Here is a 23,568-nt window from a genome sequence, read left to right on the forward strand (position 1 = left end):
TAGTTAAAATAAATTGAAAGATGCCTGTAAAATAAAAATAAATCCTAAGATAGCTACAATATAATTATTATTTATATTGTATCTATATTAGGGTTTATTTTAAAGGTAAGTATTTAGTTTTAAATAGGATTAATTTAGTTCATAATAGAAATATTATTAAGATTTATTTAATTAATATTTAAGTTAGGGGGGTGTTAGGGTTAGTGTTAGACTTAGGTTTAGGGGTCAATAAATTTATTACAGTGGCGGCGGTGTAGTGGGGTGCAGGATGGGGTTAATAAATGTATTATAGGTGGCGACGGTGTAGGGGGGCAGATTAGGGGTTAATAAATTTAATATAGGTTGCGGCAGGGTCTGGGAGCGGTGGTTTAGGGGTTAAACTATTTATTTAGTTGCCGCGAGATGCGGGATCGGCAGGATAGGGGTTAATAACTTTATTATAGAGGGCGGCGGTATAGGGGGGGCAGGATAGGGGTTACTAGGTATAATGTAGGTGGCGGTGGGCTCCGGGAGCGGCGGTTTAGGGGTTAATACATTTATTATAGTTGCGGCGGGGTCAGGGAGCGGCGGTTTAGGGGTTAATATGTATAGCGTAGCTTGCGGTGGGCTCCGGGAGCGGCGGTTTAGGGGGTAAACACTTTATTTAGTTGCGGCGGTGTAGGGGGGCAGATTAGGGGTGTTTAGACTCGGGGTACATGTTAGGGTGTTAGGTGTAGACCGCTCCCATAGGAATCAATGGGATATCTGGCAGCAGCGAACTTGTACTTTCGCTATGGTCAGACTCCCATTGATTCCTATGGGATCCGCCGCCTCCAGGGTGGCGGTTTGAAAACCAGGTACGCTGGGCCGGAAAAGTGCCGAGCGTACCTGCTAGTTTTTTGATAACTAGCAAAAGTAGTCAGATTGTGCCGAACTTGTGTGCGGAACATCTGGAGTGACGTAAGCATCGATCTGTGTCGGACTGAGTCCGGCGGATCGAAGTTTACGTCACAAAATTCTACTTTTGCCGGTCTCTAGCCTTTGATAACTAAGGCGAATCAGCCTCGCCACAAATACGCTGCGGAATTCCAGCGTATTTGAGGTTGACGGCTTGATAACTACCCCCCATAGAGATGAAGTTGAAAGCCAAGCTGTGTGCATCTGTAACACAATAAAAAGGTTGCAAGAAAAGGAAGAAAATCAAATGATTACAATAAATAAATACAAAATATATGTAACATAAAATTACTGATGAAAGACTAATTTAAATATGTAGATACTGAATCCAATAATTTTAATGTCTAAGTAATGTGAGATGCAGAGTTAAGTCCCTTATATCTAAAAAGCTAATATATATCATATGCAGACATGTATAATGTGTTTAATATGAGAATGAACCACTCATATGTACAGTAGATAATGTATTTTAAGGAAAGCAGTAGAGGTTTATTGCCATTACTTTTACTTTGACAATAATGTGCTGATAATACTTTTTTGGTAAATTTTCTGGAAAGGTAGATCACACAAAAAAACAAACAGGAATTTCATATAGTATTAAAATGTTCCTAGTTTATCTCTATTTGATTAGTAAACTTAAATTTGGGAAGGAGATGATGGAGAATTTCTTTTGATGGTTTATTCTGATTCTTGTATTTCCTTTTTGTACTTTTTTTAAAAAGCAATAGTCATAGTGGATTATGTCCTAAAATTGTTATGAATTCAACAACTAATCATTTAAAAAAATAATAATAATAAAAAAAAACATGCAACCACCACAGTGTAATCAAACAGCTTGGCGCATCAATTAGGCTCAAAAAAAGTGAATTAACTTGAATAATTCAACATATTCAAGCAAAAGATATATAAGTAGAATGACTTGCAGATGCCATTCTTATCATGTTTGGCATTGTTAAAAAAAAAAAAAAATATTGTTGATACATCAGCTACTCATTTTCAGGAAAGAGGAATAAATTAACCATAGAGTAATGAGAGTAAGACATTTTAAAATGGTTTAGTAGATTGTAGATGGACAAAGTAAAAAGAGAATGGGAATAAGCATAGAGAAGAAAAAATAATGGTACAAGTACATGCCATATCAGCAATGTTTTCCTGGACAGTTATGATTTACATATGCTGCAGGATGTGCAGGACGGAATATGACTGTGAAAAATTAAAGTGATTGGGAGAAGCAAAGCATATCATAACCCCATAAACAAAATTAGTTTCCCCAAAAATATATCCTAAAGTCAAACAAAGATATAGAAAAGCAAAATAGGTTTTAACAGACCATGATTACTATCATAGATGATGGGGGGTGCTCACTATCCTGTTGCAAAATACAGAGCCTTTGATAAAATGCGCATTGGGCGCTCAGTGAGACCAGCAACCTAATATATTTGGGACTTATAGATACCACTCTAGTATTTGTTTTTTTCAAGCTATGTGCTAATCCCTCAACACTGCTCCAATCCTCCATTTTAAGTAGTCTATCTGTGTAATCCGTGAGCATATTATGGTGTACACCGGACTGAGGTCTTTTACCTTCTTGATTGTAGACTGGGGTTTACTTTAAAAGGGAACTGACCTTTTCCCTTGCACACATAGTTCTTATCATGTGCAGTACTCACCGGTTTAGCATTTACTTTGCTGATAATAGGATATTAGTTTTACAATGGTTTGCTGGTACTCCTCCCTTTTTTCTATTTTAATCTAAGTTTTATGCATACCTACACTGTTAGTTTGTTACATTATAATTACAGGTAGCCCTCAGTTTACGCCGGGGTTAGGTTCCAGAATGAATGGTTGTAAATTGAAACCGTTGTAAATTGAAACCCAGTTTATAATGTAAGTCAATGGGAAGTGAGGGAGTTCTGTTCCAGGCCCCTCTCAAAATTGTCATAAGTAACACCTAATACATTATTTTTAAAGCTTTGAAATTAAGACTTTAAATGCTAAACATTATAAACCTAATTAAATAATCACACAACACAAAATATATAATTAAACTAAGTTAAATGAACAAAAACATTTGCTAAACAGTATTATAAACCTAATAAAATAATCACACAACACAGACTTTACTTGCATTTTTTTGCAAACAGTTCTTTCTATGCATTCCAGTCTGGACTGATTTATAGACAGGAAGATCTTGTTCCTTTGAAAGCTGCTCCATAGCTCAGGTCTAGCTAGCTACACTGATTAATTTCAGTCTGCTTGTGTGCTTGGCTTGCATATCTTTGCTGCAACACAAGCAGACAGCTCCACATACTGGCTATTTTAATCAATGCACTGCTTCTCAATGCTTTTCAATAGCAGTCACATGACTGAAAAAAAAGGTTGTTATTCTGAAACGGTGCAAATTGAACCGTTGTAAACTGAGGGCCACCTGTCAACCCACCTTGGCAGCCTCTCCTGCCTTATCCTCTTACACTGTTATTATGGTATTAGATTCTCTTTGAGTGCTCTATTACTGTCCACCTTTCTCTCTTTTTCATATGGAATATGACCGTTGCTGTCTAGAAACACAATGCACGTTCCTCCCTGTACACCCTGCAAAACATGTAACTCATAACTTTGAAGGAAAACATGGCTGAGGTAGCAATCCTAGGTACAAGGAATAGATGACTAAACATTGAGAGTTGTAAGGGATTAGACACATCATGATTCCATGCAAATATAATTAATCAAACAGTTAATTTATTAGCACTTCAAATAAAAACTGTGCTTTTAGAGAACATATAAACTGTTACTGCAGGACACCTAGGGCCTTGGAATAAGGCTTTGTTTACATCCCTGCTCCTTGCACAACATAAACAATATAGGCTTCCAGTATTACATAGCGCTATGAGAAACTAACTTTATTATGACTAATTAAATAATGTTTTTAAACAATTGGCGGGAAAGTAACATCATCACGGCTTGTTAATATATTGTTCTCAGTCTTGTAATAAAAAAAATAGTTCTGTGATTCTGCGGATAAAAGAGCTGCAGGTAAGCTACAACTGTCTCTCTGACGCCATGCAGGGAGAGATAGATGCAGACTGAAAGCTTTGTTCAGTGTTGCTTTTGAATATAATCACAGTGTTGAACCTGGACTGTTCTTGTTGAGATGAGACTAGACTGAAGATCTTCTACAAAGTGTTTTTCATCTGACGAGATAGATTTCCTCCTGTGTGTGGTGACTGTTATCTTCTTCCCTGCCAGTGTATTCCACCTTTAGCAACTAACAAGCCATTAACAATCAAAGCTAAGTATTGCCTAATGTATATTTTTTATTGTTTAAGATAGGTTACTTTTATTGAAAACTTATTTCACACATTTCCTGTGTCATCCCTTTATTCAGTACTAATAGTCCCTTAGCACTCTCCCTGGTGCAAACAAGAGGACAGAATAACATTAAAATAGTTCATACAGCTTGAATATAACCATTTAGTTGTACTTATATGAAGTACTTACCATGGGCCATGAGATATTTTTTTAAAATTCAAAGTTGTTAACACAATTTTTCTGAGATTAGCTTTATGAATTAGAAAATATTGTTTTTCTTATGGCAAACCTGATATCTTTATTCCTTAGAGTGTATATAAATGGATTAAAAAATGGAGTCACTACAGAATTTATAAAAGATAGAGCTTTGTTGAAGTTCAGTGAATACCCTCTAGCAGGAGACATGTACAAAATAATCATGGTCCCATAGTAAGTACAAACAACAGCCAAATGAGCACTGCATGTGGAGAAGGTTTTTTTTCTTCCAGTGACTGAAGAAATCTGAAGGATGGAGATGAATATGCAGATGTAAGTTACAATGATAAATACCAATTGGAAAAGGCCCATAATAATGACTGCAATAGATACTTGAATTTGTACAATTGATGTGTCAGAGCATGAAAGTTCAAGGAGAGGAGCCAAATCACAGAAGAAATGGTCTATGGCATTAGGGCCACAGAAATCAAACTCAGCTATGAGTATATGAGTGAGTCCAGATAAAACAAATCCAGACATCCAACAACAAGTAACCAGGTAATGAGGAAGCTTATGGCTCATAATTGAAGTGTAGTGCAATGGTTTACATATGGCCAAATACCTATCATATGACATTACTGTAAGAAGGCAGGATTCTATAATCGCAGAAGCACCAAAGAAATAAGATTGTGTAATGCAATATCTGGCAGATATGGAGCTTCTGCCTAGTAATATGACTTGTAGCATGTTGGGAGCAATGTTAGTACTTATTAAGATGTCTGCAATTGAGAGGTGGCAAAGAAATGTGTACATAGTTGAATGGAGTTGGTGACTTGTAGATACAAGTGCAATGATCACTACATTTCCAGCAATTGTAGCAGTATACATTATAATGATAAGTAAAACAAGAGGAAATTTATAATTGTGAAGATGCTGAAATCCGAATAGTATAAATTCCATTACCACAGTATTATTGTCTTGAAGCATCTCCTACAGACAAAAAAAAAATTGGTTGGATTGTTATTTCCTCTGATACAGTAAAATCCAGTGTGGCTTGAAGGTAAATTTATTAATTCATAATATTTATTAGTTTATAAAATGACATTGTTCTCTTGAAAATCTCTCTTTTAAAAACACTAATTGTGCTACAATTGTACTATTAAAAGAACCAGCTTTTATATAAAATATTTAGTTCGATTTTTTTTTTGTAATGAAGTCAGGGCTAGAATTATTTTCTTTTTTTCGGGGGGGGGGGGGGGCAAATGCATGCATTCTTTATTCAATATACTACATTCCAGACTCAAATATAGAATATATGTGAGCAAATATAATTTAATGTCATATCATACAATTTTTCTGTACCATATTATTATATAGAGCCAGATTACTGAGTGGAGCAGTATTTTGCGTTTCTGCTATAGAGCTAATTGCGCTACAGTTAAACTTTTTGCGCTCATCTGGTTGCGCTGGTATTATTATTTGAAAGTAAATTGTATGCCTCTCACGCCAACCCAACGGACACAAACAGCTTACTTCTAGTGCAATTAGATTGTCGCACAAACAATAACCTATTCCCTCATAGAAGTCAATGGAGAAAAAAAAAGTGTAACTGTATTTTGTAATGTATTTTTATGTGTTTGCGACACTATTTAATTTCGCGAAACAGTCAACCACAGTTCTGAAATCGCGGTAATGATTGTGCTCAACTTGTAAGATGAGTGCAATTTAACCGGCGTGCAAACGACCGTGAAAACCCGAGCGCAATTGTTTGCATGCCGCTTGTAGTCTAGCCCATAATAAGCAAATATTTGAATGTGTCATAGGGAATTTCTACCATTCTTCAATCCAATACCAATGCTACATAGAATGGGCTTATATCTATTTGAAAAAATGAATTGAAATGTTTACACTTTGTGTAATCATCTGAGTTATTGAGGGTATGTTTGTTAATTCCCATGACAACCTAAACATATTTTTTATTAAAATAAAAAATATACTAGTTTAAAAAAAATAATTAAAAACAAACAAACCAAATAATAATGATCTATATTTATCTACATATTGCCAAAAACAATAGTTTAATATGTCTGATAACCTTAGCCAAATACAGAATCTGTGCCACACAAGGCTTCATTTTAACTTGTCTGCATATTTACTGTGCATTTTACATGCCTGCTAGAAAGCATGGATTTATCAAAAAGATAAAAAATAACATGTCAGTTATAGTCAACTAGACAGAGAAAATACACTCAGACATTCATAAATATAATCAGCTAGAAGTCAGTGGTGGGACATATGTACAAGTATTAACAACAATCTTCTTATATCAAATGATAACCTTTTTGTGTGTCTTGCACATATTTTTTTGGAAAATATATTAAAAATAATATATTTAAAGATATAATTACAGTGTTTCAAACAATGACATGCTGTCTCTAGTCATGAAGTGATATAGGATTACTTAAAATAATAACAATGATAATTACATTATTTATAATAATAGTACAAATAATAATAATAATAATAATAGGACTAATAATGCTAAGAAACTACATAGCAGCTTATTAAAGGCCACAAATCCAAAGTTATAGTTGTTCTAAAATGTTACTTACAATTATTAGTTGATATATTATCAGTGATTTAAGCTATACATTTTTTCATTCTTTACGTGTCCAAGTGGTGCTGATAAATTACTTTTAGCTAGGTTTTCCGGTGAAAATAATATATTCCTTTAATTGATTGCTAGTTTTATACAAAGAGATCTAAGTTTTGTAAATTATGTTCATTCTAAGCAAAAAAAAAGAATTTTATATACAGTACAGTTTTATATACAGTATATATATATAATATATATTGTTAAGCAAGTAAATTCTTACCAGTGTTTTTTTTATTATTTTATTTAATAGACCGGTCTGTTTAATAGTCAGCATGGACTGTCCTAATCCTCTGTGTAAAAATAAAACGTTCAGAACTTTTTATATGCCAGCTGATATTATAGAAAATGTACCCATGGGGGGTTTACAGCTGTTTTAGCTAATGAACCAATATAATAAATCACTACAGAATACACTTGTTGTGACAAATCCTAGAGGTATTTAGCTGTATTGTATATGTTCAATCATAATAATTAATATGTTATTCAGGGTGTACTCAAACAAAGGGGGATAAAGATAACCATAATAGTGATACATCCAACTCAATTAGAGTATTATTATCTGTTATTTATAAAGCTAATGTTACAATGCGCTATACAGTGGTACAGTACAAATATAAAAACAGACATTATTTGCATTAACAAACATAAACAAAAGGAGGGGAATGCCCTGCCCTTGAGAACACACAGTAGTAGGTGAACTTTTATACAAACTTAACAACATTATAGAAGTTCTCAAGCTTATCATCTAAAGAAAAGCAAATTGACACAGAAGGTAAGGGAGAAGGGAAAATAAGTCAGATGTAAGGAAGTTGATCTGAAATGAGTGATCTAATATGGAAAGACTTGAAGCAAGAAAATAAAGTGTTGAATAATGTATCTGTCATGATAGGTGTTTGTCTAAAAGAGTGATTCCTGTTCCTGCTGCTGAAAGGCGTACTGTACCTTTAAGGTGGCCAAGAAGATCAGTTAGGCCCTAATTGTAGTAGTCTTTATAAAGTCTGTGTTTGCAGAATGAGGTTGCTTGTGTATTAAATTATTACCAATTACTCTGGCAGTTACTGATTAGATTTGCTGGTTTGACTTCTGCTTCCATTGACTATGCTTTTGCATTAACCTTTTGTTTTGGACTGACTTGTTATATGCTTTTAGCTTGTTTGTGGTCTCTGCATTTGTTTTATGATTTTGTAGTTTTGTAGTTTAAAAACTACAGTATGTCTGTAAATACATATATACACATATAAATACATATGTATACATATATAGGCATATATATATGCATACATACATATAAATATTTAGACATGTACAGTATATGTATGTTTCTCAATGGCAAAGCCCTTTGCTTGCCTTTTTTCTAACACCTGAGATCTCATAACTTTGAGCCATTATAACTTTTGTTTTCAATATTTATTTTAATAATTTTATTAGATAGTGTTATTTTGTGTGAAATGTATTTTTGATGCGTTTTGTGGAACTTTTATGTTTTGTAAAATAGTTAACCAGAGCTCTTAAGTCACAGTAATCATTCTACAATCTACTGGGACTAGTTTTCACTGTATATGGTAATACATCCACATAAGCATTCTATTTATCAGGGATGGACATACTATAAGAGTTTTTTTCTTAATACCAACTTTTTTTTTTTTTCTTACTGGACACACTAATTGGAATTGAATATTTTTCCCCAGGACAATCTATTTGGAAACAATTTTAATTTTTACATTAGGGTACCCTATTGTTATTTATTTTGCACAATAAATTGTTTAAGTTTTATTAACATGATTTACATGTTTTTGTATAATCACTTTAGCCTCATTTGGCGCTACTTATCTGTGTAACTAACTAACTCTATTTTAGTTTTTTAGGTTAACTTATTTGGGGGTTTGTTGTAATGTGTGTGTAGGCACTTTAATATATTCATATCCACCTGGAGAATAAAGCTCCCACATGGCAGGTAATCCACAAATAACCAGATTTTCTTCTAAAATGTGATAGCAGGTATGTAGTATCTTTCACTTATGATCTAAGTTTAATGGAATACTTCTGTAAGACATTATCAACATATTGTGATCATTTATCAGTAATGCAGTTGATACCTGCAATAATGGGCCTCCCTGATGGGTTAACAGTACACATGAATATTAGGCAAGTGATAGTAAAATTGTACATCTGGCTGTTAGGGTATAAAATAATCCCTTTCTTTTTTGCTAAGTATATCCTCAGTATAGCCATATTCTGTTAAGTTTAATAATTTAGCAGAAAAAGTGATTAAACAGCCTGTGAGCTGTGAAACATGTTGCATCATTTGGTGTAAATGGTTTTAAGCTATTTTCTATTTAAAAAAATGATTATATTATATTGTAAGATGTCCTAGTCTAGACATTTATTTGCCTATTTTTTTATATTGTTTGATTCTTAAGACGTGAGAGCTTTGATCTGAGGCACTGTGAAGCCTCCGTGTGCCTTTACCAGCACTACAAAGTGCTTCATCACTTGTGAGTATAGTACGACAAGTGGGGAGGGGTTCTTGTGAAATCTTTTTCTGATACAAATACACATATGGAAGCGCATTTTCTGTATTATTCAGATTTACCTAGAGCAGACTTCCTGGAGCAGTGAACTGGGGCGCTGTGGATTCTCAGTGTGCCACTACCAGCACAATAGAGTGCTGCATTACTTGTGAGTATAATACCATAGGTAGGTTGGGGATTTTGTGAAGTTTTTCCTGACACAGATACACACATGGAAGCGCCTTTTCTTTATTTTCATTAAGATTTTTCTCACTGAAGAAGTATTGTGGAAAGAGTGGCTCTGTGACTATTATCCTGACCTCTGTATTTGGAGATTTTTCAGTCACTCTTACATGGTCAATTCTTTATGGTATTTGGGAATGGAACATTGGACATTGTACCATCAAACAAAATTGGTTTGTTACCATTTTTCTATATACCTATTTAAATTATTTGGTATTTTTCAGTCATTTTTATCTATTGGCACACCTATCTTCAAGGGGGGTATACTAACTTCATTTTTTGTGTGATAGCTTTATGTAAAACATGTTAAAAAACAAAAAACAAACACTTTTTTCCCCTTTTTTACTGGGACAAGATTATTATTATTATTATCGGTTATTTGTAGAGCGCCAACAGATTCCGCAGCGCTGTAGATGTCTAAGCATAGTAGACCTGATGCTAATGTTTAGTTATAATGGACAAAATTCCAGGGGGGGCATCTATCTTCCTTGCCCCCCCCCATCATCCACACTAAGTAATGGATGTGCATATTAACCATGAGCCGTCATGGTCATTAAAAAATAAGAAAAACTATTTACCTGAAATTCCAGTAATTTTTATATAATTATTATTGGCTATGTAATTACTTTCAGGATTCAGGCAAACAGTTTATCTATCATCAGAACAAAGGAATGAGATGGTTACTCAGGTTTTTACAATTAGTATAATAATAATATTTGTTTTATTTCAGTTGATTATAATAATATTATAACACATAACTCTATTATCTTTGCAACTACTGATAGCAATCTAGGTTTAACACAACTATGTTGCCTGTGCAACTACTAATAGCAATCTAAGTTTATTTATCTCAATACAATAATTAATATATCACTGTTCCACCGGGATTCATCATCCTGCTGTGGTGACTGGAGGAGACACGTCTGAGCAATTGGGCAGGAGAGGGGGTCTTGTGAAACAACACTGTTGATGCGTCTATTGGCAGGTGAGATCTCCTGACATATTGCTCAGAGATGCTTCCATATTAACAGTTTATATAACAGTTCTGGCATCAATTTACAGACCACTGAGACACTCCCTGCAAGTCGGACTGAAGCCTAAATAATTGGCCAAACCACTGTGGCTTTTAGTGTCACTCCTCCGCCACACCGCTGCTCGCTTTGGCTGTTGCCATAGATGCGTCGGTGGTGCAGAGCTTACAGCGATGACGTCATTGCCACATGCTGTCTCTCTCTACTGGATGCTCTGATTACACCTGTGTATCCTCCTTGGCGCCAATATGCACCTATGCAAGTATTCCGATCACCTTACATCACTGCCCAAGTATTGGTGTTACTGTGTGTGCTCCTGGGTGCTATTATCTGTTTGTGCTGGATTCCGATTTCATTACTGAACTCTGCCTGTTTGACTACTCTGCTTGCTTAACCCCTGAAGTGCTGGATTGCTATTACGTTACTGAACTCTTCCTGTCTGACTACTCTGCTTCCTTAATCCCTAAAGTACTGGATTGCCATAACGTTGCTGTACTCTGCCTGTCTGACTACTCTGCTTGCTTAACCCTTAAAGTACTGGATTGCCATAACGTTGCTGAACTCTGCCTGTCTGACTACTCTGTGTGCTTAACCCCTAAAGTACTGGATTGCTATACTGTTGCTGAACTCTTACAGAAAGAAGTGCACTCACAGAAGATCATTTCAGCCTTCATTGGGCCTCGTCAGTGATGTGTAGCAATATTCCTCTAAGCGCACTGAGCAAGGAGTCCACATCTGGTTGCCCCTTTTTCCCATAGGGAGACTAAATACATACAGAAAGAAGTGCACTCACAGGAACGAACTACTGGCTCAATACCATTGTTTGCCTGTTCTACTGCAATTTGCCAACTGGGTGCAGCATTTTAGCCCAGTAATGCTTTTCACAGAGTAGAACTTTCCTGTAGTATATCAATCTGATCCCGCCTATTACAGTCAGTCCAGCGCCGAAATACCAGGCAATTCCTCTGAACAAGGAACACAGCAGCAACCCCAGAAGATTGTTTCGGCCTTCATTGGGCCTCGTCAGTGAGGTGTAGCCATATTCCTCTAAGCACACTGAGCAAGGAGTCCACGTCTGGTTGCCCTTTTTTCCATAGGGAGACTAAATACATACAGAAAGAAGTGCACTCACAGGAACAAACAACTGGCTCAATACCATTGTTAGCCTGTTCTACAGTGATTTACCACCTGGGTGCAACTTTTTAGCCCAGTAATGCTTTTCACAGAGTAGAACTTTCCTGTAGTATATCAGTTTGATCCCGTCTATTACGGTCAGTCCAGTGCTGAAATGCCAGGCAATTCTTCTCTGAACAAGGAACACAGCAACCCCAGATGATCGTTTTGGCCTTCACTAGGCCTTGTCAGTGAGTTGTAGCCATATTCCTCTAAGCACACTGATCAAGGAGTCCACATCTGGTTGCCACTTTTTCCCATAGGCAGACTAAATACATACAGAAAGAAGTGCACTCACAGGAACGAACAACTGGCTCAATACCATTGTTAGCCTGTTCTACAGCGATTTACCACCTGGGTGCAACTTCTTTTAGCCCAGTAATGCTTTTCACAGAGTAGAACTTTCTTGTAGTATATCAGTCTGATCCAGCCTATTACGGTCAGTCCAGCGCCGAAATACCAGTCAATTCCTCTCTGAACAAGGAACAAAGCAACCCCAGAAGATTGTTTCAGCCTTCATTGGGCCTTGTTAGTGAGTTGTAGCCATATTCCTCTAAGCACACTGAGCAAGGAGTCCACATCTGGTTGCCCCTTTTTCCCATAGGGAGACTAAATACATACAGAAAGAAGTGCACTTACAGGAATGAACAACTGGCTCAATACCATTGTTAGCCTGTTCTACAGTGATTTACCACCTGGGTGCAGCTTTTTAGCCCAGTAATGATTTTAACAGAGTAGAACTTTCCTGTAGTATTTCAGTCTGATCCCGCCTATTACGGTCAGTCCAGCGCAGAAATACCAGTCAATTCCTCTCTGAACAAGGAACACTGCAACCCCAGAAGATTGTTTCAGCCTTCATTGGGCCTCGTCAGTGAGGTGTAGCCATATTCCTCTAAGCACACTGAGCAAGGATTCCACGTCTGGTTGCCCCTTTTTCCCATAGGGAGACTAAATACATACAGAAAGAAGTGCACTCATAGGAATGAACAACTGGCTCAATACCATTGTTAACCTGTTCTACAGCGATTTATCACCTGGATGCAGCTTTTTAGCCCAGTAATGCTTTTCACAGAGTAGAACTTTCCTGTAGTATATCAGTCTGATTCCACCTATTACGGTCAGTCCAGCACCGAAATACCAGGTAATTCCTCTCTGAACAAGGAACACAGCAAACCCAGGTGATCATTTCGGCCTTCATTGGTCCTCGTCAGTGAGGTGTAGCCAGGATTGCCTGGTATTTCGGTGCTGGACTGTACTGTTAAGTCAGGATCAAACTAATATGCTACAGGAATGTTCTCTGTGAAACACACATATTAAGCAAAAAGAGGATACTTCTAGGGTGGTAACTAGCTAAAGAACAGGGTATTATGCTATTGTTCGTTCCCAGGTTGAGCCCTTGTCTTTTTTATTTATGCAAATTATGACTCTTAGGGAAGTCTCCCTAAATGTGTGATGCGGTAATCCAGACGTGGACCCGTTGCTCAGTGTGCCTAGCGGGATATGGCTGCACCTCACTGACGAGGCCCACACTAGGCCAAAATGTACATCTATGGTTTTGCCTTTTCTCTCATTCAGAGAGGGATTGCCTAGTATTTCGGTGCTGGACTGTGCTTTTAAGTCAGGATCAGACTGATATGCTACAGGAAAGTTCTTCTCTGTGAAAGGCACATATTGAGCAAAAAGAGGCTGCTTCTAGAGTGGTAACTAGCCATAGAACAAGGTATTATGCTATTGTTCGTTCCCAGGTTGAGCGCTTCTTTCTTTTTATTTATGCAAATTATGACTCTTAGGGAAGTCTCCCTAAGTGTGATGTGGGAATCCAGACATGGACCCGTTGCTCAGTGTGCCTAGAGGGATATGGCTGCACCTCACTGACGAGGCCCACACTAGGCCGAAAAGTACGTCTGGAGTTTTGAATCATTCTATCGCACTACAAACCTTGTTTTCCTTACTAAATTACTTTGCCAGGGTTATATACTATTAGCTTAATTTTACAAAAAACCTATGCTCTAATTATCCCAGAGAGGGAAATTTTGAATTTGCGGCACCAATTTCCATTCTCTTGGTCAACAGAGAAGCTAAAACAACTTGGAGTATTTCTATTGCATGATATCCTCACAAGTATCTCATATAATTTTGAACCCGTATTGCATCAATTTAGGGACCTCATTAAATAGAGGAATTTTCCAAGTCTTTCATGGTGGGGCAGAATTGCTGCTGTAAAAATGAATTTACTACCCATACCAACATATTGGTTCAGTTGTTTCAAGATCCCTATCCCTAAATCTCTCATTATACAATTTCAATGATTGGGCAATTCATTTATATGAAAATGGAAATGCCCCAGAGTAGCCATAACATTTTTACATAACCTGGTTACGGCAAGGGGAGCCGCTATGTCCAACCTAATAGCTTACCATGAGGCTTCCCGATTAGCCTGTATCTTAGCCTGGGGCAACACTACATCTAATAGTATATGGTCAACACTTGAGCAAGCCTCAATTCCTTCTAAAGTCTCTCTTCAAGACCTTGGGGCATATTTATCAAGCTAAATATGGATCTTGATGCCCCTTGTTTCCCGCGAGCCTGAAGGCTCGCTGGAAACAGAAGTTATGAAGAAGTTTTGAAGCAGCGGTCTAAAGACCACCTCTGAGGCGGCGGACAGAAATCAACCTGATTGAATACGATCGGGTTGATTGACACCCTCTGCTAGAGGCCAATTGACTGTGAATCTGCAGGGGGCGGCGTTGCACCAGCAGTTCACAAGAACTGCTGTCGATAAATGCCTACAGCATATGCTGTCTGCATTTATCGATGTGGAGTGATGTGCAGCGGACAGGATACGTTACTTCGCACATTGTTAAATATACCCCCTTATCTGGATTCCAAAACATGTCAGAAAATTAGATATATCTGAAAATTATATAATTATTTTTAACCTTACATTTTGGGATACGATCCTTCATCTACAGGGGGTCTCTCCTTATCCATCCCCAATTCATTCCATCCCTGGTTTATTAATGGCTCTTCCAAACTCCCATACTGGCACATTGGAAGGATATGGGATTGAATCAGTCAACATTTTGTTCATTAACAATTCCATACTTACCTTAGTGCACTTCCAAACTTGGCTTTCTCATCCACCATTATTTAGCTTTGGAATTCCTAGGACTGAAGAGTTTCGTAAAATCATGTTTTTTTTTAAAACACCTCTAAGACAGGCGACTAATTGGGAAAGGCGGCGGTCAACCGGAAAACCTATACCAAGGATGTTCTCCCTTTCTTATATTGATGTGATGCAATCACCCTTCTTTTGTAAGACCCCATATATAAGACAATGGAAAAGATCTCTTTGATTTGAAGCTTCAGATAGCTCATGGAATTCCATGGTCCTTTTCCCCAATAAAGCAATTCATAGCACCACCCATTTTGAGCTTTTCTTTAAAATTCTTACTCAGAGGCATCTTACACCCTTCTGACCTTTAAAGATATCCAATCTAAATTCACCCTTGTGTTTGAGGGATTGTGGTAGGTTAGGGACAACCGTACATATGTGGTTGGATTATCCAAACATTAAATGGCTCTGGCCTAGATCTTTCTCTTATTGTATGAAATTTGGTATTGAAATTGTAAGGCAGACTTTGCCATATTTTTTGTAGACAACCTCCTTCTCATGTTCTCAATTTATGCAATTTATGATCAGACGCATATCCAGGCTGATACTTTACGAAAACAAGAATCCAAAATTAAAATATGCAGCTACGCCTGGAGGATCTTGAGGATCGCTCCAGGCGCAACAATATTAGATTAGTAGGGCTTCCCGAACAGTCAGAATTTGAGGATTTAATAAAATTTACGTCCACTACACTACCCCTCTCTCTTGGTATGCCATCCCACTTGCTACCACTCACGATTGAGCGTGCACATAGATTGGGCCCCAAGAAGTCATCCTTAGATGGAGTCACAAGGAGTAGGGTCTGTCTATTCAAACTTCTTAAATTTCAAGATAAAGTTGATTTATTGAAACTGTTTAAAAAATCTGATCCTCCAGTATTTGGAGGCAGTAGGATACTATTGTTTCAGGACTTCTCTTTTGAGACCTCATCTAAAAGAAGACTCATGGCCCCCCATTGCACACAATTAATAAATAAGGGGTTAAAGGCTCGTATGGTTTACCCTGCCAGAATTATAGTTGAGGATCTCTCTGGTACTAGGCATGTATTTGATGAGGTTACAGAAGTTAAAAAATACATTGAGAGTAGTTAATTGTAGAAATGCTAACAACTAGAGTCTATAACGTTATTAGCAGTGTTTAAGACTACACTCTCAATGCTAGAAATGTGTAGCGAAGTTGTTATTTTTTCCAATTGCTTTTTATGGCTGTGTTGTCTGTGTTTTTTTTTTCCTTCTCTTTTTTTTTTTTTGTGTTTTTTTTCCTCTCTCCTTGCCGTCGCCGCCGCTTTCCTCTTCCCCGGTTCCGTCCCCCCGGATCGCCCCGAATGGACTGCCCCCTACAAATTGCTTAATTAGTTAATTAATTTGAATCAGGATGGTGGAAGGAATTAATGTTCTATCCTGGAACATAGGAGGGATATCCTCCCCTATTAAACGTAAGTTGGTCATTAAGACCCTAGCAAGATATAATCCTGATGTTGTTCTCCTTCAGGAGACTCATCTTAATGAATATGAAGCTGCTAAATTGAAGATAAAATGGGTAGGGGAAGTAGTCTCTGCGACTGGTCCATCTAGAAAATGTGGAGTTGCTATTCTTTTTCATAAAGAGTTGGAATATAAGATAGATAAGATTGAAATAGATCCAGCCGCAAGATTTATTCTTATTCATGTGTTTATAAAGAACATTAAATTTATATTTTGTAACATATATGCCCCAAATAAGTTCTCTAGAGAATTTTGGGAGAAAATTAAAACTAAACTATTTCCTTTTATCACTGAAAATCTAATCTTAGGGGGTGATTTTAATGCCACTTTATGTCCGGTGTTAGATAGACTATCTAATAAAAATAGATTAGTGTATGAAAAACATGCAAAATATCTATCGCAATTTTGTGCTAGCTTAAAATTAGTAGATGTATGGCGTTTAAAAAACCCAGATAAACAGTTATTTTCTTGTGAGTCTAAAGCACATGGCACCTTTTCGAGAATTGACCTATTTTTAATTACGGAGAATCTATCTATTCAGAAATTAGAGACAGGAATTGGAGATATTATCATCTCAGATCATGCAATCATTTCTCCGGCATTTCTCACTGGCCTGGAAAAAAGGATTCAAACGCCTAGTTTTTATTTTCCGCGATATTTGTACACTAATCCTAAATTTGTTAATTTCTTGAAATCATGCTGGTAGCTATATTTCTTGGACAATATAAGTTATTTTAATAAACCTGAAATCTTTTGGGAAGCTTTTAAAGCAGTAATGCCGGCAGAAATACAAACATATCTTAGTATAGCGAAGAAAAAGAGTAAAGCATGGGAAATTCAAATCACAAATAAAGTCAGGAATGCATATAGAAAATATTGTTCAAACCGCTCTTCGGGAAATTGGAAAAAATATCAAGATAATAGGAAGGAAAGAGATCTGTTTTTAAAACAAAAACTTTTAGAAGAAGAAGCAAAAATTAACCTCCAATTCAAGGGAATGCATGGTTCCTCCGCTAAATATTTAGCTAGACTTATTAAGGTTAGAAAAAAGAAAAATCTTATTTCGGCGATCCAAATCGATAAGGGAAGATATACGGAGACTAATGGGATCATGGAGGCATTTTTTGCTTACTATCAACAATTATACTCTCGAGTTGAGATAGATAATATTAATCAAGATATCTTTTGGTCTATGATAAAAACACCCCAATTAAATAGTGAGGATTTAATATTGATCAATGCCCCAATATCTATCGATGAAATTAAAAAAGCCATAGATCATCTGAAGATGAATAAGGCTCCGGGACCAGATGGGTTCCCTGCAGAGTTTTATAAATGTCTTGGTGATGTTTTACTGCCCACTTTAGAAAAATTATTTAATTATTATTATAGTTCCAATAATATGATCTCTAGCTATTTCTCGGCGGCCAATATCTCGCTCATCTTAAAGAAAGGTAAAAATCCCGAAGATCTGGCCTCTTATAGGCCGATCTCGGTTTTGAACACAGACTATAAGATTTTAATGGCTATTATTGCTGCAAGATTATCTTCTTGTTTACATAAAATCATCCATCCAGATCAGACTGGATTTATGGTAGCCAGAAATCCTGTGAAAAATATCCGAAATTAATCAATTTCCTAGATTATGCTTGGAATATAGACAGGGAGAAGAAGACGCCATTATGGCAAGAGACTGCTATACTCTCTTTAGACGCGGTCAAAGCTTTTGATTCGATTGTATGGGAATATCTTTTCAGGGCAGTGGAGAAGTTTGGCTTAAAAGGGGAGTTTGCAAACTTTATTTTTAGATTATATCATAACCCAATATCCTTCCTGCTTATCAATGGGTCCTTATCTCCCAAAATAATATTGCAGAGAGGCACCAGACAAGGTTGCCCTTTATCCCCCTTACTTTTCAATATAGCGTTGGAACCACTTGCGATCAGATTTAGAGATGTATTGATAGGTGTCCCTTTTGGTATATATCGTCTTAAAACGCTGCTATATGCAGATGACGTGTTGGTCTTCCTCACTAATATTCAGCAGTCAGTTACTATGATCCTACATGTTTTAGAAGTCTTCAGCTCCTTTTCGGGTTATAAGATAAACTTAGAAAAGAGCGAACTAATGTGTATAAATAGCCCGCAGTTAGTAGACCTTAATATTCCATTCAAACTGGTTGAGATTATTAAATATCTAGGCTTAGTCTTGCATAAAAATCCGAAATGTTGGTATAAAGCCAACTTTGAGCCCCTTTTTCAAAAAATCGGATCTGATCTGCATCTTTGGGCCGCCTTCCCATTGTTTATCACAGCTAGAGTTAACCTAATAAAGTCAATAATCTTTCCGCGCCTATTATACCCTCTTCAGAATTTGCCTTTTAATGCTCAAGTCTCTAAATTTATTTGGAATAATAAAAGGCCCCGAATTGCGCTGGCTAGACTAATGCAAAATTGTGGCTCTGCGGGTTTGGCTCTTCCTAACCTCAAATTATACAACTTGGCTGCGATGGTTAAAACGGCAATAGACTGGCTTGCTGGTACTAATCTAGTTTCATCAGCAGAAATAGAAAATCATCTGATCACCCCATTTGCGTTAAAGGCTATATTACATACCGCAGCCCAGAAATTGCCTCAGAATGTTAGCTGTCTCATTACCATTAGAAACATAGTGTCGGCCTGGCAAAAGTTTTGCACTATGCTAGACATAGATTATTCGCTCTCTGAATGGCTTCCTATTGTAAATAATCCAAATTTCTTGCCAGGTCTCTATCAAAAAGTTTTTAAAGACTGGTCCGACAAAGGACTACACTATGTAAAGCAGCTATTTGATGAAAATGATCAATTATTAAGAGCGGATACTATTTTTAATAAATATGATCTAGGTAGATCTAATCTATTTGCTTATTTTCAAATTCTTCATTTTATTTTTTCACAAAATTGGCTATCTTCTTCATTCTCTGATTGGACGGATATTAAGCTTCTCATACAAAAATTCGTGGCAGGAAACTCCTCCATATCCTTGATGTATGATATCATGTTGACCAAGCAGAGCCTCCTATTTAGGGATAATATTTGTAAGTCCTGGCTACCATTAATCCCTTCGGTAAACCATGATAAGATCACTCAGAGCTTTGACTCTTTACGTAAGTGTAAGGTCCCGATATCCTCTAACGAATCTCATATGAAATTGATCAATAATTTTTACCTTTCGCCGTGGAAAATCTCTAGATTTTACCCAGCCTTGGTTAGTGTATGTCCTCGATGTTCACATGACAGAGCTGATGTACTCCATATGTTTTGGACATGCCCCAGGGTAAGACAGCTATGGTTAAAGATTATATTCTGGTTCAATAAATTATATAAAATATCAGTTGCTTTATCTGCAGAGGATGTCATTTTTTTATGTCCTCCACAAGAGGCTCTCAATATCAATACTATAAATAGTTTAAATACTATTATTCTTACGGTTAGATATTGTATACTTAAAAATTGGAAAGCTAGGCGGATACCGGGACTAGCTATGGTCTTCAGTTTTTTACAAGATCAAATTGCTTTCGAATCATTCCATCTACATGAAGCTTCTGAGAAAAGGATCAAGAAGTTTTTTTGGAAATGGACGCCAGTCATTCTGTCCTATCCATATCCCTTGCAAAAGAGGATTCTTTCTCCTTTTCGCTCCTCATTGACCTTTGCGGAATTAACACTACTAAATATTTTTCCCCATACATGGATTGAAGGCACTACGAGGGAGTCCTAGTCGGTGGCGTTCTGGGGGGGCGGGACGGGGGTGGGGTGGTGGCGGGGATGGGCATTTAGGGAGGAATATTTTGATCAGGTTTTTTTTTTTTTTTCTTTTTCTTTTTTTATGTTTCTTGTTGTTTTGTTTGTGGTTGTTGTTGGGTGCTCTGTTTTTTTGTTTCTCACCCACTCCTGTTTTCCATCAGTTTCTACATTTTTTTTACTATAGTGGTGAGAATGTAAGAATGAGAGAGAGGGATGGTGAGGATAGGAACCTGTTTAGGAAAATGCAGGAAAGTGTATTAATATGTGAGTATGTTCTAGGATTTTAGGTATATATGGTAGGAATATAGAACCACATTATGTTTAGTTAGCTACCCGAAATGAAATATGCAGATCTAAAGAGGTTTTAAATCTGTAGTTAACAATATTTAGTTTTTTGTTATATATTTTTGGTTACCATATTCATGTGTTATGACTACTTCTCATTTGTATGCTGAAAAAGGGAGGTTCAAAGTTTTCCTTCTCTATGTAACAAAAATGGAAAATAAGAGGTTTATTTATAATATCCTTTGCATGACTGTGATGTAACAGATTTGTTTATTGTGTAGCAATTTGATTACTATATTTTTTTTTTCATGTTTGCCATTTATATTTAACCTCAATAAAAAAAAATTATAAAAAAAAAAAAAAAAAAAAAAAAAAATGTATGCATTTACCTGTTTATGGCAGTTAAATTGGCCATTGCCAGGACTTGGTGCCAACCTAAGGGCCCTAGGTGGAACCAAGTTCTAAGCATCTTAACACACATTGAATCTATGGAAAGTACAGTTTGCAGCAAATAATAAAATGGAATTGCACTGCATAAGCTGGGAACTCTGGAGACAATGTCATGGGGTTGACTGTTGTAAAAAGCCAAGAGTCAGAAGGCCTCCTATTTCTTAATTCATATTACCCTGGTATATAGAATCGCACAATATAATACTGAAACTTTGGTGATCTCTACCCAAAATCATGGCTATGATGTAGATGTGGGACTGTATGGGTTTTATTTTTTATTTGTATTTATTATATTTTTTTATTATTTTCATTTATTTATACCTCTGAGTAGCCCAATTTCCATAAGTATCATAATGTTGATATACCTCCCACAACTCATTTACTTTACTTACTTTACCCCATAGTTCTTTCTAACATTATTACATCTAGAGGTATAGAGGTTTATTTTCCTCTATCACTTTCTGTTTTAACTTTAGTTTCTATAATTAAAGCAGCTACTTAGCTTAACTTATTGTTACCTGGAATATAAAGTTAAAGTATTTTGAATAATATGTTTTTCTTTTTATTGCTTAGTAAACCATACTTTTTACTTCTCTTCATAGAGAGGTAAAGAAATAATTTGTTAATTAGATCATTCTCAAATTAACAGACTCTCATTTTGAATTAAGAAGTCATAAAGTGGATTTGGATATTGTACACATCTTCCAATTTCATTGTGAAGTCAAACATGATATGTATATGTTAAAACTTGAAATGAAAATGAATCAATAAAAAAAAAAATATATATATATAAACTCCGCTGGCCAGTGAGACTTTAAAACAAAATGTCAACATAGAATTACATACATAATAGTTCACTGATCTCTGACAGCGAATACAATAAACAGTACCTGTTAGAGGTAAATATATTCTATATAGGTTTCCGAATATGCCTCACACTTGTTGAAAGTGGCATCAGGCAAGTTTTGCTTCTGTGTTGTCAATAGGTAACGCCTAAATCTTGGACTACAGTTCATCCACCACAAACTGTGTACGAGTGGGACGTACATCTGTCATTCATGTTAATTCAAAACAAAGTATACAATCAACTTCTTGATCATTGCACCGAGATCTCCTTTAAAGGTTGATTTGTTTGTCATATGAGCTTAATGTCATTTGTAGCAGTTTATATGCCATAAGTTGTGTCCGCTTTAGATTGGAAGGATATTAGACAAACCGCTGTTCCCATAATTCACTGGTTATCAAGATATATTAACCTTTTAACATATCTCACATGCATCACATCTGCGGCCTTCTTTTTGCTAGCGGTCGCTCATATTGATTGTTCAGTCACCACACTTATACCACAGTCTCATATGTGTTATTATGCAAGACGTTGCACACCACAGCTTACGCAGCTATTAATGTTTGCTGAGCTGTCATAAACCTTTCTAATTCAGCCGTACCTTGCAGATTATACTTCCCGGCTTTTGTTTGCATCAGACCATTGGTTTTCACGGCCACACAAGGTCTCCTCCACTTATATGCTTAGTGCGCCACTGATTATTCAGGAGGCGCCACTACTCCACACTCTATCCCAAACTTTGCCTGCTTGTTTAACTTCTCATATAAATCTTCACTAGATTATGCAGAGTTTGTATATATATATATATGACAGGAGCTTGCCAACGTACATTTCTCCCCCATAGCTCCCACATACAGGGGCTTTGTTAGGGCTCATATATATGTGTGTGTATTTTACATGAACAGTATCATATATATATATATATATATATATATATATATATATATATACATATATACAACAAAGATAAAGACAAAATTCCCAGCACACTAGAAGCGGAAAAACTAAGAATACACAGGTTCAGACCTGAGACATAGGGGCCTATCTATCAAGCTCCGAATGGAGCTTGAGGCCCTGTGTTTCTGGTGAGCCAGAAACACAAGTTATGGAGCAGCGGTCTAAAGAAATCGCAGAATTCAACCTGATTGAGTACGATCGGTTGATTGACACCCCCCTGCTGGCGGCTGATTGACCACGAGTCTGCAGGGGGCGGCGTTGCACCAGCAGCTCACAAGAGCTGCTGGTGCAATGCTGAATAGGGAGAGTGTATTGCTTTCTGCATTCAGCGATGTCTGTCGGACCTGATGCGCACTGTCGGATCAGGTCCGACAGACATATGATAAATAGGCCTCATACTATCTGCAATGTGCCACATTGTTCTATAGCTAGTTACCACCCTAGAAGTATCCTCTTTTTGCTTAATATGTGTGTTTCACAGAGAACATTCCTGTAGCATATTAGTCTGATCCTGACTTAACAGTACAGTCCAGCA

General features: G+C 36.6%; 1 protein-coding gene across 1 annotated transcript; it reads right to left on the reverse strand.

Annotated features, from left to right (window-relative positions):
* Nucleotides 1–4,497: 4,497 nt before the first annotated feature.
* On the reverse strand, nucleotides 4,498–5,328 carry LOC128664735 (olfactory receptor 6F1-like). Its single transcript, XM_053719543.1, has one exon. It carries the CDS (start codon nucleotides 5,326–5,328, stop codon nucleotides 4,498–4,500), a length of 831 nt encoding a protein of 276 aa, XP_053575518.1.
* Nucleotides 5,329–23,568: the final 18,240 nt, after the last annotated feature.

This window comes from Bombina bombina, chromosome 6, assembly GCF_027579735.1.
Source record: "Bombina bombina isolate aBomBom1 chromosome 6, aBomBom1.pri, whole genome shotgun sequence".
In the NCBI taxonomy this organism is placed as follows: Eukaryota; Metazoa; Chordata; class Amphibia; order Anura; family Bombinatoridae; genus Bombina; species Bombina bombina.

What these genes read in the sequence shown, in the direction of transcription:
- LOC128664735 (XM_053719543.1), bottom strand. Translation starts at nt 5,328, where the DNA reads ATGTATACTGCTACAATTGCTGGAAATGTAGTGATCATTGCACTTGTA.